Source organism: Pezoporus flaviventris, unplaced genomic scaffold, assembly GCF_033815535.1.
Source record: "Pezoporus flaviventris isolate CSIRO_AGI_PZ_B2104156 unplaced genomic scaffold, CSIRO_AGI_Pfla_v1 ptg000257l, whole genome shotgun sequence".
In the NCBI taxonomy this organism is placed as follows: domain Eukaryota; kingdom Metazoa; phylum Chordata; class Aves; order Psittaciformes; family Psittacidae; genus Pezoporus; species Pezoporus flaviventris.
In genome coordinates this window covers 11,006-28,712 of record NW_026892804.1, presented here as the reverse complement: position 1 = coordinate 28,712, position 17,707 = coordinate 11,006, and the positions used below count along the sequence as shown (strand labels likewise).

Here is a 17,707-nt window from a genome sequence, read left to right as displayed (position 1 = left end):
TGAACAGGTTCTGCTCCTCAGCACCCCATGAGCAGCAGCTTCGCGGTGCCTCGAGGGGAGCAATGAGATGCTCCCAAGCCCCCCAAGCCCCTGGTCATCAGCTGGATGCATCCCACTGCCCCGTGCAGCCCGGTGCTGTGGTGTGCAGTGAAGGAGGTGGCCACCACCTTGGCCATGAGGGGAAGGGGTGATGGTCATCGTGCAATTTGCTTCCTTTCTCCTCTGGGTGCTGGGGACGGGGGTTTGGGGGAAGCTGCTTTCCTAGAACCTCCGGCTGACGGACGTGGAGCTGGTGCTCTTCTTCAGGATGGTGGTCCCAGACCCCACCACCACCGAGTTAGCTCCTCCTCCCATAGAGCAGAATCCTGCCCCCCCTCCGCATCCGAATCCCCCCCCAGCACCGAATCCTCCCCCGAAGCCGACGTTGCAGCCGCCTCTCCCGCTTCCAGCACCGAATCCCATTCCTCCTCCTCCTCCAAGGCACATCCCGCTGCTGCCGAATCCACCTCCCATGGAGCTGCTGCCGCCTCCCACCACGGCTGCGGAGAGGAGCAGAAGGCACGAGGTTACCTCTGATGCCACCATGAGGGTTTGGAGCATCGATCCCAGCCCATTGCGCTCCCATGGGAATGCTACTTACAGATGCTCACGTTGCTCTGGCACTCCCCAGACATCCTGCAAGGAAAAGAGATGGAGCATCAGCTTCAGTCCAGCTCCGTGGAGCCAGGCTCGGTCCATCTGCCCACGGCTGATGGTTTCCTGCAGGAGATGGGATGTGCCGCGCTCTTCCCATTGGCTCAGTAGGATACAGCCGAGCCCTGGCTTCGTCCCCACTCACCTGCACTCTTCTCCCTCCAGCAGCTTCCTGTAGGTCGCAATCTCCACATCCAGGGCCAGTTTGACGTTCATGAGCTCCTGGTAATCCCGGAGCTGCCGGGCCAGGTCTGACTTGGCCTTCTGCAGAGCTGTCTCCAGGTCGGTCATCTTGGTCCTGGCATCCTTGAGGGCCACCTCGCCGCGCTGCTCAGCATCAGCGATGGAGCTCTGCAGGGACTCACACTGCAGGGAGAGATGTGGATGTGAGAGAGGGGCAGGGACGTGGATGTGAGGATGAGAGGGGCAGGAACATGGATGTGAGGGTGAGAGGGGCAGGAACACGGATGTGAGGATGAGAGGGGCAGAACATGGATGTGAGGATGAGAGGGGCAGAACATGGATGTGAGGATGAGAGGGGCAGGACATGAATGTGAGGGTGAGAGGAGCAGGAACATGGATGTGAGCATGAGAGAGGCAGAACATGGATGTGAGGGTGAGAGGGGCAGGACATGGATGTGAGAGAGGGGCAGAACATGGATGTGAGAGAGGGGCAGGACATGGATGTGAGAGAGGGGCAGAACATGGATGTGAGGATGAGAGGGGCAGGACATGGATGTGAGGATGAGAGGAGCAGGAACATGGATGTGAGGGTGAGAGGGGCAGGACATGGATGTGAGGATGAGAGGAGCAGGAACATGGATGTGAGGATGAGAGGGGCAGAACATGAATGTGAGGGTGAGAGGAGCAGGAACATGGATGTGAGCATGAGAGAGGCAGAACATGGATGTGAGGGTGAGAGGGGCAGGACATGGATGTGAGAGAGGGGCAGAACATGGATGTGAGAGAGGGGCAGGACATGGATGTGAGAGAGGGGCAGAACATGGATGTGAGGATGAGAGGGGCAGGACATGGATGTGAGGATGAGAGGAGCAGGAACATGGATGTGAGGGTGAGAGGGGCAGGACATGGATGTGAGGATGAGAGGGGCAGAACATGGATGTGAGGGTGAGAGGGGCAGGACATGGATGTGAGAGAGGGGCAGAACATGGATGTGAGGGTGAGAGGGGCAGGACATGGATGTGAGAGAGGGGCAGAACATGGATGTGAGGGTGAGAGGGGCAGGAACACGGATGTGAGGACGTGAGGAGCCTGGGAACTGGTTGGAGATGAATGCCCAGATGCCTTGTGCTCAGCTGGGCACAGGCTCAGCAGGTTCCTCCCTGCTTGCGATGACTCTTTCAGCCTGTTTGCTTTCAGGGCAGCTCTGCAGGGCAGGACCAGGCACTCACACCCACTCAACCCAGTGCAACCCTGACCTGTTTCTTCACGCTCTCGATCTCGGAGCGGATCCTCTGGATGACGCGGTTGAGCTCGGAGATCTCGGCCTTGGAGTCCTTCAGGCTGTCCCCGTGTTTGCCTGCGGTGGCCTGAAGCTCTTCGTACTGGTGGGGACATCAAGAAGAGCACATGAGGTCCACCATGAGGTCTCCCACGTGAGCCCCAGGCTGGCCAGAGCAGCACCATCAAACCCCCATGGTCTGAGTGACCACCTCCTGGCACGTGGGGATCACAAGCAACGTGTGGCTCATTCACCTTGCTCTGGTACCAGGACTCGGCCTCCATTCGGCTCCTGTTGGCGATCTCCTCGTACTGCGCTTTGACCTCCGCGATGATGCTGTCCAGGTCCAGGTTTCGGTTGTTGTCCATGGTGAGAACCACGGAGGTGTCGGAAACGGTCTTCTGCATCTCAGACAGCTCCTGCCGTTCACACCAGACCTGGCTTCAGCCCATCAATCCCTTACGGTGCCACAACCCTGCTCCACTCGTGGAGCATCCCCCTCCAGTGCCTCTGCACCACGTACCACGTCGTAGAGGTACTTCAAGAAGTTGATCTCGTCTGCCAGAGAATCCAGCTTCGCCTGGAGCTCCACCTTGGTCATGTAGACTGTGTCCACGTCCTGCAGCAGAGATGGGAAGTGAAAACCTGCCCGAGGCACAAAGGGAGCCCTATGGCACCCACGTCTCATGGTCCTGGGGGAAGCAAGACACCCCGTGGCCCAGGCTGTGTCTGGGTGTGCAGAACTAAAGGACTTTACCTTTTTGAGGACCACAAAGTCGTTCTCGGCCGCTGTCCTCTTGTTTATTTCCTCCTCGTACCTGTTGGTTGGGAGGAAGGAGATAGGATCTCGGGTGCTTTGGCCCTGCCTGCTGCTGGCACCCGGATGCTCTTGGCCTCAGTCTAAGGAGCGCAGCAGGAATAGAGCTGCCACGAAGAGATTGATGGCCTTCACCTTCCTCCCAGCTCCCGCCACCTCCAATGCCCTACCCCTGCCCAAACTGAGTCACTGCAGCTCCTTCCACAAGACCCAAGGACCTTCGAGTCCTCAGCACGGGCCATTCCCAACTGCTCCTTGGGGCAGGTCATTGCTGCAGGGTGTTGAGTGGTGGAGATGCTCCAAAACAGGCAAAGGTCAACCTAGAACCTCAATAGAGGGAAGGATCTGCTTGATCCGGGTGGGTCCCAGACCTGCTTCCCCACCCTGCTCTGTAACCCCTTCGGTGGGTGCATCTCTCCAGGCTTTGTTCTTGCTTTCCCAGTACAGAAATAAAAGCAGGAAAATCATCTTCGTCTGTCTTTGAACCCAGCAGCATCCTCCCAAGGAAAGCCCTAAGCTTCCAACCATGAGGGATATTATGGGAAGGAATCCCTGAGGAAATCCGGGAGGAAATTACAGCCGGATTTAGCAACTGATCTCATTAATTCATTAAACCATAATAGTGTGGATTCTGCAGTGGGGAGGACAAAGAGCAGAGGACTCTGCTCGAGCACAAAGCAACAACAGACATTGAGAAATACCTGGAGAAACCTCCACCCATCGTCAAAACCGGGTTGGTGAAGGCTCCCCGGGCCCTTTGATGCCTTCCAACCATTGAAACCAGGGAGAAGTTGCCAATTCTCCTGATTCTGACTGTTTCAAGGCAGGTTTTAACTCTACCTCACCCCCACCAAACAGCCCAACCGTGACCCCTGGGGACGCACTTGGTCTTGTAGTCTTCCACCATGTCCTGGAAGCTCTTCAGCTCTAGCTCCAGCTGGCTCTTCTCGCTGGACAGGGTGTCCAGCTGCCTCCTCAACCCATTGATGTAGGTCTCAAAGTAGGGGTCGAGGTTCTTGCTCCCTGTTCCTGGGCTGCCCTGCTCCTGCAGGAGCTTCCACTTGGTGTCCAGGACCCGGTTCTGCTGCTCGAGGAACCGGACCTAAACGATTGCGGGGTGGAAAAGGGGTCAGGCTGTTCCCAAAAGCATCTTTTTATCACCTTTTCTTCCCCATGTTTTCCATATTTTTGTCCCATTTAATGAGCCTGACCCAGTGGGGGCTGTCCCTGCCCATGGCCATAAGCTAGATAATCCTAAGGTCCTTTCCAACCCAAACCAAGCTATGATTCTATTCCCCCTAAGCTCCACGCTGCCCCCCACAAAGGTAGGACCACAGCTCCAGCCTGAGGTTGAAGGTGGGTCACCTCCCCTCCCCTATCTCATGGTGTCTAAACACGATGAACTTCATCCTTTCGGCATCTTCTCCTTCAAAACAGGTCAAAACCCTCAAAGTCCTTCAGCCCACGATGGACAGAGTCCATCAGCAAAGACTCCTCTGAGGATGCTCTGTGTGGTCCCAGCGCTTAGCACCAAGGATCCTATCCCTGGGGTCCTCCATATCTTGGGAAAGCCGCTTCTCCAGCCCCCAGCTCTGCCTGCAGGGGGTCTTTGGGGTGTTTGGAGCAAGGCCTGGCCGTTCCTGGTGCGGTTGGAGGGGCGCATCCCCATGGTGGGCCCCCCGCTCTCACCTTGTCGATGAAGGAAGCGAATTTGTTGTTGAGCTGCTTGATCTCCTCCCGCTCCTGCGTCCGCACCTTCTGGATCTCGGGGTCGATCTCGAGGTTGAGCGGGGCCAGCAGGCTCTGGTTGATGGTCACCTCCCTGATGCCTCCCGGCGGGCAGGCGGGGAAGCCTTGGCCCCCCATCCCACTGTCGAACCCGCCACCAAAGCCACCACCAAAGCCTCCACCAAAGCCACCCAAGCCACCGCCGAAGCCTCCTCCAGCCCCACCGCCAAACACTGGCCCAGCCCCATAACCATAACCAAAGCCTCCTTGGCCACCAGCCCCGAACCCTCTGCAGACACCCCCAAACCCTCCGACAGAGGCGCTCCTATTGCCCCCTAAGGCGAAGAGGCTCCTGCTGCTGAAGCCACCGGCGTTGCCGGGCCCCCGGCATCCTCCTCGGGATGCGGAGCTGAACGTGACCTTGCTCCTGCCTCCGAAGCAAGCGGAGCTGGAGCTGAACCCTTTGCCCAGGCCACAGGACTGGCGAGACATGGCGAGGGTTCCCCGAGGGCCAACCCGTGTGGAGCCAAGAGCACAGGGTGGGAGGCGAACGGAGGCGAGTTCTGCGGGTGCAGCGCCCGATCCCCCCCTTTTTATGCGCTGCGGGAGTTGGCCGCGTGTCAGGGGAGTGGAGACGTGTCCTTGGGCTCTAATTCCAGCCATTGTTCTAGGGCTCGGAAGGGTTCCCTCCTCCCTTTGCCACCACCGTGACCTGCCTCAAAACACTCCCTCGAGAGCTAAGAAAACAACGCTCTTGTTGGTGTTGGAGCCTCCGAGCCACGCTCCCACAACGGAGCTGTCAACCCATCACCGGCCTTCCTTGAGCAGTGACAAAGCACCTCGACACGTCCCAGCCTGGAGGAGACCCTTGTTCCGGCAGGTCCCTTTGGGCTGAGCTCATGGCAGGGCCTTGGTTCACCCAATCCCGACCCAAAAGGTGGTTTCCCAATCGCGCTGATCGGGGTTGGGGCACAACCGGGAAGCGTTGGCCCTTGGCTGGGCTCTAAAATCAGGTTTGTGCCCCTTAAAAAAAGGGCTTGGAAAGGCTTTGAAGAAGGTTTTAAATCACTGCAGAGCCCTCTGGGTCTGCAGGGACCTTCAGCAGGGTGCAGAGGCCATCCCCAGCCTGAGGAGCTCAGCCCCATGGCCATGAGGGCAAGTCCCGGTCCCTGGAAGCGTTCCCGGCGTTGTTGGGATCATCCCTGAAGGGGGTCCAGCCACAGGCTCCCTGCCCGGCACTGGAGGAGCCACTTGGCAGGGGCACAGCGCTCCATTGCTCCCTTTAACTCCTATGTTAGCGATGGACGTGTCTGGAGCTTCCCCCTTCTCCCACCCTTGAAACCCCAAAGCAGAAGCTGAGGCTGCAGCAGCCATCAACCAGCGTCGTTGTTATCCCTACTGGAGATGCTCCAGGGAGAGGTTGGAGGAGCCAGCCCCATTCCCACTGGGTTTGCCTCCTGCAGACACACAAATACGGGCCTGGTGCCTCTCTCCTCCTGCTGAACCTCGGGGGCATCCCTTGAGCTGCAGCATTCCCATTGCAGGGAAGCGGGAATCTCGCAGGGATTCCCACCTGGGAAGGCTGGGGCATTCCCGGCTCACGGAGGGGACGTGGAAGCAGCGGGATCCCACCTGGGCTGCGAGGTGGAGGCTGCATCGGCCCAGCCTGACGCAACCGGCTCAGAACCCACGGAACCTGTCGGAGCAGAGCGCGGAGCCCCGGGAGTTCCCATCGGCTCCTGGCACCCATCCCGGCTCCCTGGATCAGCTGCGGGGCCGGCAAAGGGCCCTGCTGCATCCATGGGGGTCCTGCTGCACCCAAGGGGTTCCTGCTGCACCTAGTGGGGTCCTGCTGCATCCAATGGGGTCCTGCTTCACCCAATGGGGTCCTGCTTCACCCAATGGGGTCCTGCTGCACCCAAGTGGGTCCTGCTGCATCCAATGGGGTCCTGCTTCACCCAATGGGGTCCTGCTTCACCCAATGGGGTCCTGCTGCACCCAAGTGGGTCCTGCTGCATCCAATGGGGTCCTGCTGCACCCAAGGGGGTCCTGCTGCATCCAATGGGGTCCTGCTGCACCCAATGGGGTCCTGCTGCACCCAGTGAGGTCCTGCTGCATCCAATGGGGTCCTGCTTCACCCAGTGGGGTCCTGCTGCATCCAATGGGGTCCTGCTGCACCCAGTGGGGTCCTACTGCACCCAATGGTGTCCTACTGCATCCAATGGGGTCCTTCTGCACCCAGTGGGTTCCTGTTGCACCCAGTGGGGTTATTCTGCACCCAAGGGGGTCCTGCTGCATTCAATGGGGTCCTGCTGCACCCAAGGGGGTCCTGCTGCATCCAATGGGGTCCTGCCCCACCATGTGCAGTGGGAAAACCTCGCTGGGACGCGGGATCTCCTTCCCAAACCCTGTCCCATGGGATGAGCATCTTGGGTGCTCCAGCACTCGCCATGGTGTTTGGTGCACCGGTGATGGGGATGACCCTTTGGTGCATAGGGATAAAGCACCGGTGATGGGGATGACCCCTGGGGATCCCGTGTTGGCCACCATCACCCATCAGCACTGGGATGGAATGCCACGGCCACGGCAAAGCCTTGGGAAGAGCATCCCGGAGTGGGATGCGCGCCATGGAGACACCCTTCCTCCCAGAGCCATGGGGTGGGCATGGGAGGCAGATCCCGTGGGATGACCTGGGCCCACCTTGCCTCCCCCATGAGGAGAGCTGGAATCCCAGCAGCTCCTCTCTCCTGACGTGGATCCGGTCTTTCCCAACGTCCTCCTCTTGGAGAGCAGCTCGGGAATGCGGGCGACATCTCCCATTGGATCACTCCCAGCTTTCAGGCTCCATCCCTGAGGACATGGACGCCCCGAGCAGGCCCAGGAGCTCCCCACGCACATCCCAAGGGGAATCTCCTCTCCCTATAGATGGGCTTTAAGGTCCCTTCAACCCATTCCAGGATTCTATGGCAGGATGTGGCCATCTCCACCAGGCCTGGAGGCTGGGGTTTATCCTACCGGGAGCTGATGGTGCTCAGCACCTCTCACTGTGGCTCACAGGGAAGAAGCCCCTTCCCTTCAGAGCCAGTTTGAACTGGGAGTATTGCAGAGCCTGGAAAGCTTTAGAAGCTGATGGTGGGCACCATGGGCTGGGTTAGGGTTAGGGTTAGGGTTAGGGTTAGGGTTAGGGTCAGGGTTAGGGTTAGGGTTAGGGTTAGGGTCAGGGTTAGGGTTAGGGTCAGGGTTAGGGTCAGGGTTAGGGTCAGGGTTAGGGTTAGGGTCAGGGCCAGGGTTAGGGTCGGGGCGAGGGTTAGGGTCAGGGTTAGGGTTAGGGTTAGGGTTAGGGTCAGGGTTAGGGTTAGGGTTAGGGTTAGGGTTAGGGTTAGGGTTAGGGTTAGGGTTAGGGTCAGGGCCAGGGTTAGGGTCAGGGTTAGGGTTAGGCTTAGGGTCAGGGTTAGGGTCAGGGTTAGGGTTAGGGTTAGGGTTAGGGTTAGGGTTAGGGTTAGGGTCAGGGTTAGGGTCAGGGCCAGGGTTAGGGTTAGGGTTAGGGTCAGGGTTAGGGTCAGGGTTAGGTTTAGGGTTAGGGTTAGGGTCAGGGTTAGGGTTAGGGTTAGGGTTAGGGTCAGGGTTAGGGTTAGGGTCAGGGCCAGGGTTAGGGTCAGGGTTAGGGTTAGGGTTAGGGTCAGGGTTAGGGTCAGGGTTAGGTTTAGGGTTAGGGTTAGGGTTAGGGTTAGGGTTAGGGTCAGGGTTAGGGTTAGGGTTAGGGTTAGGGTCAGGGTTAGGGTCAGGGTTAGGGTTAGGGTTAGGGTTAGGGTTAGGGTTAGGGTTAGGGTTAGGGTTAGGGTTAGGGTCAGGGTTAGGGTTAGGTTCAGGGTTAGGGTCAGGGTTGGGGTCAGGGTTAGGTTCAGGGTTAGGGTTAGGGTTAGGGTTAGGGTTAGGGTTAGGTTCAGGGTTAGGGTCAGGGTTAGGGTCAGGGTTAGGTTCAGGGTTAGGGTTAGGGTTAGGGTCAGGGTTAGGGTCAGGGTTAGGGTTAGGGTCAGGGCCAGGGTTAGGGTCGGGGCGAGGGTTAGGGTCAGGGTTAGGGTTAGGTTCAGGGTTAGGGTCAGGGTTGGGGTCAGGGTTAGGTTCAGGGTTAGGGTTAGGGTTAGGGTTAGGGTTCGGGTTAGGGTCAGGGCCAGGGTTAGGGTTAGGGTTAGGGTCAGGGTTAGGGCCAGGGTTAGGTTCAGGGTTAGGGTTAGGGTTAGGGTTAGGGTTCGGGTTAGGGTCAGGGCCAGGGTTAGGGTTAGGGTTAGGGTCAGGGTTAGGGCCAGGGTTAGGGTTAGGGTTAGGGTTCGGGTTAGGGTCAGGGTTAGGGTTAGGGTTAGGGTTAGGGTTAGGGTTAGGGTTAGGGTCAGGGTTAGGGTTAGGTTCAGGGTTAGGGTCAGGGTTGGGGTCCCACAGGCAAAGAAGGAGAGGAAGGAGTCTGAGAGCTCTTGGATGGGACAAGGAGGGCTGGGAAGAGGGAATGCGGGTCCGGGATGTCCATTGGCCCCGGCAATCCCTGTGCCCGTGGGATGGGGACCACTGGGATATGCTGGGCCCGTGCCCAAGTAGAGAACAAGGTACGGAGATGCTGGGAATTCCTGGGCAGGGAATTGCAGGGCTGGGAACTGTGGAGCAAAGGGAACGGGGAGGATCCCGGCGGGATCAAAGCGGGAGCGGCAGGAGCCGGGCGGCTCCCACGGCTGCCACAGCCCAATGAGAGCCAGAGGGAGCAGCAGGGAACAGGGATCTGGGTGACACGGGACATCCAGACATGGATCAGGGTAACATGGGACATCCAGACATGGATCAGGGTAACATGGGACATCCAGACATGGATCAGGGTGACACGGGACATCCAGACATGGATCAGGGTAACATGGGACATCCAGACATGGATCAGGGTAACATGGGACATCCAGACATGGATCAGGGTGACACGGGACATCCAGACATGGATCAGGGTAACATGGGACATCCAGACATGGATCAGGGTAACATGGGACATCCAGACATGGATCAGGGTGACACGGGACATCCAGACATGGATCAGGGTAACATGGGACATCCAGACTTGGAACAGGGTGACACAGGACATCCAGACCTGGATCAGGGTAACATGGGACATCCAGACCTGGATCAGGGTGACACGGGACATCCAGACATGGATCAGGGTAACACGGGACATCCAGACATGGATCAGGGTGACACAGGACATCCAGACATGGATCAGGGTAACATGGGACATCCAGACCTGGATCAGGGTGACATGGGACATCCAGACTTGGATCAGGGTAACACAGGACATCCAGACATGGATCAGGGTGACATGGAGGAGGAAGACTTTGGGTGCTGGGTAAGAAGCTCACTCAAGTTTCTGCAGGCAGTATTTGTCTCTTTTTCCATCTATCATCCATCCATCATCATCCATCCATCCATCTGCCCACCCATTCACCCATTCATCATCCATCCATCAGCCATCATCCATCCATCCATCCATCCATCCATCCATCATCCATCCACCCATCATCCATCCATCCATCATCCATCCATCCATCCATCCATCCATCATCCATCCATCAGCCATCCATCCATCCATCCATCCATCATCCATCCATCCATCCATCCATCCATCATCCATCCATTTCTCCATCCATCCATCCATCCATCCATCCATCATCCATCCACCCATCATCCATCCATCCATCATCATCCATCCATCATTCATCCATCATCCATCCATTATCATCCATCAATCATTCATCCATCCATCCATCCATCATCCATCCATCCATCATCATCCATCCATCATCCCTTCACCCATCATCCCTCCATCATCCCTCCACCCATCATCCCTACATCCGTCCATCCATCCATCATCCATCCATCATCCATCAATCATCCATCAATCATCCATCCATCATCCCTCCATCATCCCTCCACCCATCATCCCTACATCCGTCCATCCATCCATCATCCATCCATCATCCATCAATCATCCATCAATCATCCATCAATCATCCATCCATCATCCCTCCATCATCCCTCCACCCATCATCCCTACATCCGTCCATCCATCCATCATCCATCCATCATCCATCCATCATCCATCCATCATCCATCCATCCATCCCTTGCTGCTCCATCCCTCCACCCCATGCTCCCCGGCCTCCATAACTGCACAGCACCCTCTATAGGGCACCGACGCGCCAGGAGCTGACCCAGCCCCACCCCGCCCCATAGACCCCCCCCAACCCCTCCCCATCGGGGTCACCCACCCGGTGCCCACCAGCAGGGGAAGGACCCCCAGCACCCCCCTTGGGGGCTCCCAATCACCCATGGCCCCCCCCCCATCCGATGCCCTCGGTGCGGGTTCTTCACTGCAGACAGGGTCCGGGGGGGTCCCGGGGGGGGGCTGGGGTTTGGGGGCGCTCCCGGGGGGGTGGGGGGGGTCGGGGGGGGGTTGGGTTTCGGCCCCTCCCCCCCGCGCTGGGTGTGATGTGAAACTCCGAGCGCTGCGCTTGGGGCGGCTCCGGCCCCGCCGCTAATGACGGGCGTTGGACGGGGCAGGTCCGGGCCTGCGGGACCCGCCCCGGGTGGGGCCAACCCCGCTATGGGGCAGGGGACCCCCATAACAACCCCTATGGGGCAGGGACCCCCATGACAACCCCTATAGGGCAGGACCCCCATAACAACCCCTATAGGGCAGGGACCCCCATAACAACCCCGTATAGGGCAGGGACCCCCATAACAACCCCTATGGGGCAGGGACCCCCATGACAACCCCTATGGGGCAGGGCCCCCCATAACAACCCCTATGGGGCAGGGACCCCCATAACAACCCCTATGGGGCAGGGACCCCCATGACAACCCCTATGGGGCAGGACCCCCATAACAACCCCTATGGGGCAGGGACCCCCATAACAACCCCTATAGGGCAGGGACCCCCATAACAACCCCCTATAGGGCAGGACCCCCATAACAACCCCTATAGGGCAGGGACCCCCATAACAACCCCTATAGGGCAGGGACCCCCATAACAACCCCTATAGGGCAGGGACCCCCATAACAACCCCTATGGGGCAGGGACCCCATAACAACCCCTATGGGGCAGGGACCCCCATAACAACCCCCCTATAGGGCAGGGACCCCCATAACAACCCCTATAGGGCAGGGACCCCCATAACAACCCCTATGGGGCAGGGACCCCCATAACAACCCCTATAGGGCAGGGACCCCCATAACAACCCCTATGGGGCAGGGACCCCCATAATAACCCCCTATAGGGCAGGACCCCCATAACAACCCCCTATGGGGCAGGACCCCCATAACAACCCCTATGGGGCAGGGACCCCCATAACAACCCCTATAGGGCAGGGACCCCCATAACAACCCCCTATAGGGCAGGACCCCCATAACAACCCCTATGGGGCAGGGACCCCCATAACAACCCCCTATAGGGCAGGGACCCCCATAACAACCCCTATAGGGCAGGGACCCCCATAACAACCCCTATGGGGCAGGGACCCCCATAACAACCCCTATAGGGCAGGGACCCCCATAACAACCCCTATGGGGCAGGGACCCCCATAACAACCCCCTATAGGGCAGGACCCCCATAACACCCCTATGGGGCAGGGACCCCATAACAACCCCTATAGGGCAGGGACCCCCATAACAACCCCTATGGGGCAGGGACCCCCATAATAACCCCTATAGGGCAGGACCCCCATAACAACCCCCTATGGGGCAGGACCCCCATAACAACCCCTATGGGGCAGGGACCCCCATAACAACCCCTATGGGGCAGGACCCCCATAACAACCCCTATAGGGCAGGGACCCCCATAACAACCCCTATAGGGCAGTGACCCCCTTAACAACCCCCTATGGGGCAGGGAACCCCATAACAACCCCTATGGGGCAGGACCCCCATAACAGCCCCCTATAGGGCAGGGACCCCCATAACAACCCCTATGGGGCAGGGACCCCCATAACAACCCCTATGGGGCAGGACCCCCATAACAGCCCCCTATAGGGCAGGGACCCCCATAACAACCCCTATGGGGCAGGGACCCCCATAACAACCCCTATGGGGCAGGACCCCCATAACAGCCCCCTATAGGGCAGGGACCCCCATAACAGCCCCCTATGGGGCAGGGACCCCCTTAACAACCCCTATGGGGCAGGGACCCCCATAACAGCCCCCTATAGGGCAGGGACCCCCATAACAGCCCCCTATGGGTCAGGGACCCCCATAACAACCCCTATGGGGGAGGGACCCCTTAACAACCCCCTATAGGGCAGGGACCCCCATAACAGCCCCCTATGGGGCAGGGACCCCCTTAAAACCCCCTACCAAAACCCTCGATTTTTGGGATTCCGCCCCCCCATTCACTATAAAGGGGTCCCCGAAACTTGGGGGGCTGCGGGGAGCAATGGGAGGGGTTGTGGGGCAGGAGCCCCTCATGGTGCTGGATGTGGAGGGGTCTCACAGAAGTTGAAATGGGGCTTCAGGTCCCATCGCTTGGGAGGGGGGGGCCCTGATCCCCCCCCACCCCGGGTCCCTATGGGGAAGGCGACAGCGAACCCATGGGTGCCCCCCCAATAGGCCAGGACCCATGGGTGCGCGGGTTTGGGGGTGCCCTCTGCTGGGGGTACGCGGAACAGCACCCAATGGGGGGGATGCATTAAAGTGGGGGGGCCCTCCAACCCCCATAAAACCTCCCTGTGCTCAGCTCCCCCCCCCAACCGTGCTCCCCCCCCTTCTGCCTCACTGGGGGGCTCAGACCCCCCCAGCACCCCCTCTGCCTCAGTTCCCATTGGGGGGGCCGGGAACCCCAATACCCCCACACCCCCCCATCGCCGCTCCCATTCCTGCTCCTCTGCTGCCCCCCAGCGGCCCGAGAGCCCCAAAACCCGGGAGGGGGGGAGCAAAGGGACCCCCCAAAACCGAACCCGGGGAAGAAGGGGGGGGGGCTTGGAAATGGAGGTGGGGGGGGGGGAGAAAAGGGGGCGCAAGGCTGGGAATGGGGCCGGGGACAGGGCCCCCCATCGCGGAGCGCGTTAACGGGCGGTAATGGCAGCGGAAGGCAGAGGGCGCCCCCGCACCGGAATGGAGACGGGAAGTGGGTCGGGAAGTGTTGGAGCGGCTGGAACCGAGGGGGAAAGGCAGGAGCCCAAACACATCGCTATGGGGAGAGCGGGGGGGTGTCCATCATCCATCATCCATCATCCATCATCCATCATCCATCATCCATCATCCATCCATCATCATCCATCCATCATCATCCATCACATCATCCATCATCCATCCATCATCCATCATCCATCCATCATCCATCCATCCATCCATCATCCATCCATCCATCATCATCCATCATCATCCATCCATCATCCATCATCCATCCATCATCCATCATCCATCCATCATCCATCATCCATCCATCATCATCCATCCATCATCATCCATCATCATCCATCCATCATCCATCATCCATCCATCATCCATCCATCCATCCATCATCCATCATCCATCCATCCCCATCATCCATCATCATCCATCCATCCATCCATCATCATCCAACCATCCATCCATCCATCATCCATCATCCATCCATCCATCCATCCATCCATCCATCCATCCATCCATCCATCCACCCATCCATCCATCATCCATCATCCATCATCCATCCATCCATCCATCCATCCATCATCCATCCATCCATCCATCATCCATCATCCATCCATCCATCATCCATCATCCATCATCCATCACCCATCCATCCATCCATCATCCATCATCCATCATCCATCCATCCATCCATCCATCATCCATCCATCCATCCATCCATCCATCACCCATCCATCATCCATCATCCATCATCCATCCATCCATCCATCCATCCATCCATCATCCATCCATCCATCCATCCATCCATCCATCACCCATCCATCCATCATCCATCATCCATCATCCATCCATCCATCCATCCATCATCCATCATCCATCCATCCATCCATCATCCATCATCCATCACCCATCCATCCATCCATCATCCATCCATCCATCATCCATCCATCCATCCATCCATCATCCATCCATTCATCATCCATCATCACCCATCCATCATCCATCCATCCATCATCCATCCATCCATCCATCCATCATCCATCCATCCATCCATCCATCCATCCATCCATCCATCATCCATCCATCCATCCATCCATCCATCCATCATCCATCCATCCATCCATCCATCCATCCATCCATCCATCCATCCATCCATCCATCCATCATCCATCCATCCATCCATCCATCCATCCATCCATCATCCATCATCCATCCATCCATCCATCATCCATCCATCCATCCATCCATCCATCCATCCATCATCCATCCATCCATCCATCCATCGTCCATCACCCATCCGTCCATCCCTGGGTGCCAGATTCTGTTCCCGGGTGCCAGCACCTCTCTTGGGGTGCCAGTGTCCATCCTGGATCCATCCATCCATCCATCCCAAGGTGCAAGGATGCATCCTGGGCTACAAGGACCTGTCCCACCCTGCCATGGGGCGTCTATGGGGTGTCTGTGGGGTGTCTATGGGATGTGTATGGGGTGTCTATGGGATGTGTATGGGGTGTCTATGGGGTGTCTATGGGGTGTCTATGGGATGTGTATGGGGTGTCTGTGGGGTGTGCATGTGATGTCTGTGTGATGTGTATGGGGTGTCTATGAGGTGCCTGCAGGATGTCTATGGGGTGTCTATGGGTGCCTCTGGGGTGTCTCTGGGTGTCTATGGGATGCCTTTGGGGTGTCTATGGGGTGTCTATGGGTGTCTCTGGGGTGTCTCTGGGTGTCTATGGGATGCCTTTGGGGTGTCTATGGGGTGTCTATGGGCTGGACCCATCAGCGTCCCCCCAAGCCCAGATTCCCTTGGGGATACAGTCTGCATTCCCACCCATCCCTCCTCCACCCAGAGCCTGAGGCTCGGCCCCAGGAGATTCTCTGGTGTCTCGTATGAGGGTTGAGCCCAGGGAGGAAAACTGTGGGAACCTTTTAGTTCCATATTCTGGGAACGCTGTGGGAGCGTCCCGTCCATGGGGCTGTGTGTTAAAAGTGGGGCCACAGAGACCCCAACTCCCTCCAAGAGGAGGGGACCCCCCTTGGTACCCCTATCATCCAGAGGCACAGGGAGGGGTGAAGCCGCCCAACTTGGGGGTCCCAGCCCCTCCATTGGGATCCAGCCTTGGGAATGCTGTATGGAGGGAGTGTTCAGTGGGATTTTCCACCCCCTTGGTGGGGACAAGGAGGGATTCCTGTTGGGGAAGGTCGATGGGGGGTCCCTGGGGTGTTCCCCATGGGGGGCTCCATGGAGCGGATCCCATTTGGGAAGAGGGATAAAACCAACAGGGACTTTGCCCTGGGTTATGCATGGCCGTCAGCAGAGAGGTTGGATCCTGCTCCCATGGATGGGGTGGGGGGATTTGGGGTTTGGGGGGGCTGAATGGATGATGGATGGAGGACGTATGGGTGCATGGATGGATGGATGAATGGATGGATGGATGATGGATGGATGGATGGATGATGGATGGATGGATGGATGGATGGATGGATGGATGGATGGATGGATGATGGATGGATGGATGATTGATGGATGGATGGATGATGGATGGATGGATGGATGATGGATGGATGATGGATGGATGATGGATGGATGGATGATGGATGGATGGATGGATGACGGATGGAGGGATGGATGGATGATGGATGGATGGAGGATGGATGATGGATGGATGGATGGATGGATGGATGGATGGATGGATGGATGGATGGATGGATGGATGGATGGATGGATGATGGATGGATGGATGGATTGATGGATGGATGGATGATGATGGATGGATGGATGGATGATGGATGGATGATGGATGGAAGGATGGATGGATGGATGGATGATGGATGGATGGATGGATGGATGGATGGATGGATGGATGGATGGATGGATGATGGATGGATGGATGATGGATGGATGGATGGATGATGGATGGATGGATGGATGGATGGATGGATGGATGGATGGATGGATGGATGGATGGATGGATGGATGGATGGATGGATGGATGGATGGATGATGGATGGATGGATGGATGGATGGATGGATGGATGATGGATGGATGGATGGATGGATGGATGGATGGATGGATGGATGGATGGATGGATGGATGGATGGATGGATGGATGGATGATGGATGGATGGATGGATGGATGGATGGATGGATGGATGATGGATGGATGAATGGATGGATGGATGATGGATGGATGGATGGATGATGGATGGATGATGGATGGATGGATGGATGATGGATGGATGGATGGATGGATGGATGATGGATGGATGGATGATGGATGGATGGATGGTGGATGGATGGATGGATGGATGGATGGATGGATGGATGATGGATGGATGGATGGATGGATGGATGGATGGATGGATGGATGATGGATGGATGGATGATGGATGGATGGATGGATGGATGGATGGATGATGGATACAGGATGGATCCAGGATGGATGCAAGATGGGTCCTGGCACCTCAAGAGAGACCCCAGCACTCCAGGATGGGTCCTGGCAGCCAGGTGGGAATCCTGGCGTGTGGGACATCAGGAGGGGACTTGGTACCTCCAGATGGAGCCTGGCACCCCAAAATGGTCCCTGGCACCCTGGGGGTGGATCCTAGCATCCAAGTGGTCCTTGGTCCCCAAGGGGGCTCCTGCACCCTAGGATGGATCCTCAGGATTGGTCTTGGCACCCCAGGAGAGACCCAGCTACCTCTGGATGGATCCTCACACCCCCATAGCGACCCCAGCACCATGGATGGACCCCAGCACCCCAATAGGGCCCCCAGCACCCCAATAGGGCCCCCAGCACCCCAATAGGGCCCCCAGCACCCCAATAGGGCCCCCAGCACCCCAATAGGGCCCCCAG

General features: G+C 57.8%; 1 protein-coding gene across 1 annotated transcript; it reads right to left on the bottom strand.

Moving 5' to 3' along the window:
* Positions 1–201: 201 nt before the first annotated feature.
* LOC133263228 (keratin, type II cytoskeletal 4-like) lies at positions 202–5,237 on the bottom strand. The gene is made up of 9 exons (XM_061442942.1): positions 4,662–5,237; positions 3,857–4,074; positions 2,913–2,973; positions 2,679–2,774; positions 2,410–2,574; positions 2,133–2,258; positions 839–1,059; positions 641–675; positions 202–539 (listed from the first exon to the last, which is right to left on the bottom strand). The coding sequence occupies exons 1-9, from the start codon at positions 5,190–5,192 to the stop codon at positions 262–264; spliced, it is 1,731 nt and encodes a 576-aa protein (XP_061298926.1). The 5' UTR covers positions 5,193–5,237; the 3' UTR covers positions 202–261.
* Between the last annotated feature and the right edge of the window lie 12,470 nt (positions 5,238–17,707).

Coding starts and splice junctions, on each gene's coding strand:
- LOC133263228 (XM_061442942.1), bottom strand. CDS start 5,192: ATGTCTCGCCAGTCCTGTGGCCTGGGCAAAGGGTTCAGCTCCAGCTCC. Junction 676..838: donor CTGGAGGGAGAAGAGTGCAG/GTGAGTGGGGAC, acceptor TTTTCCTTGCAG/GATGTCTGGGGAGTGCCAGA. Junction 540..640: donor CCAGAGCAACGTGAGCATCT/GTAAGTAGCATT, acceptor TCCTCTCCGCAG/CCGTGGTGGGAGGCGGCAGC.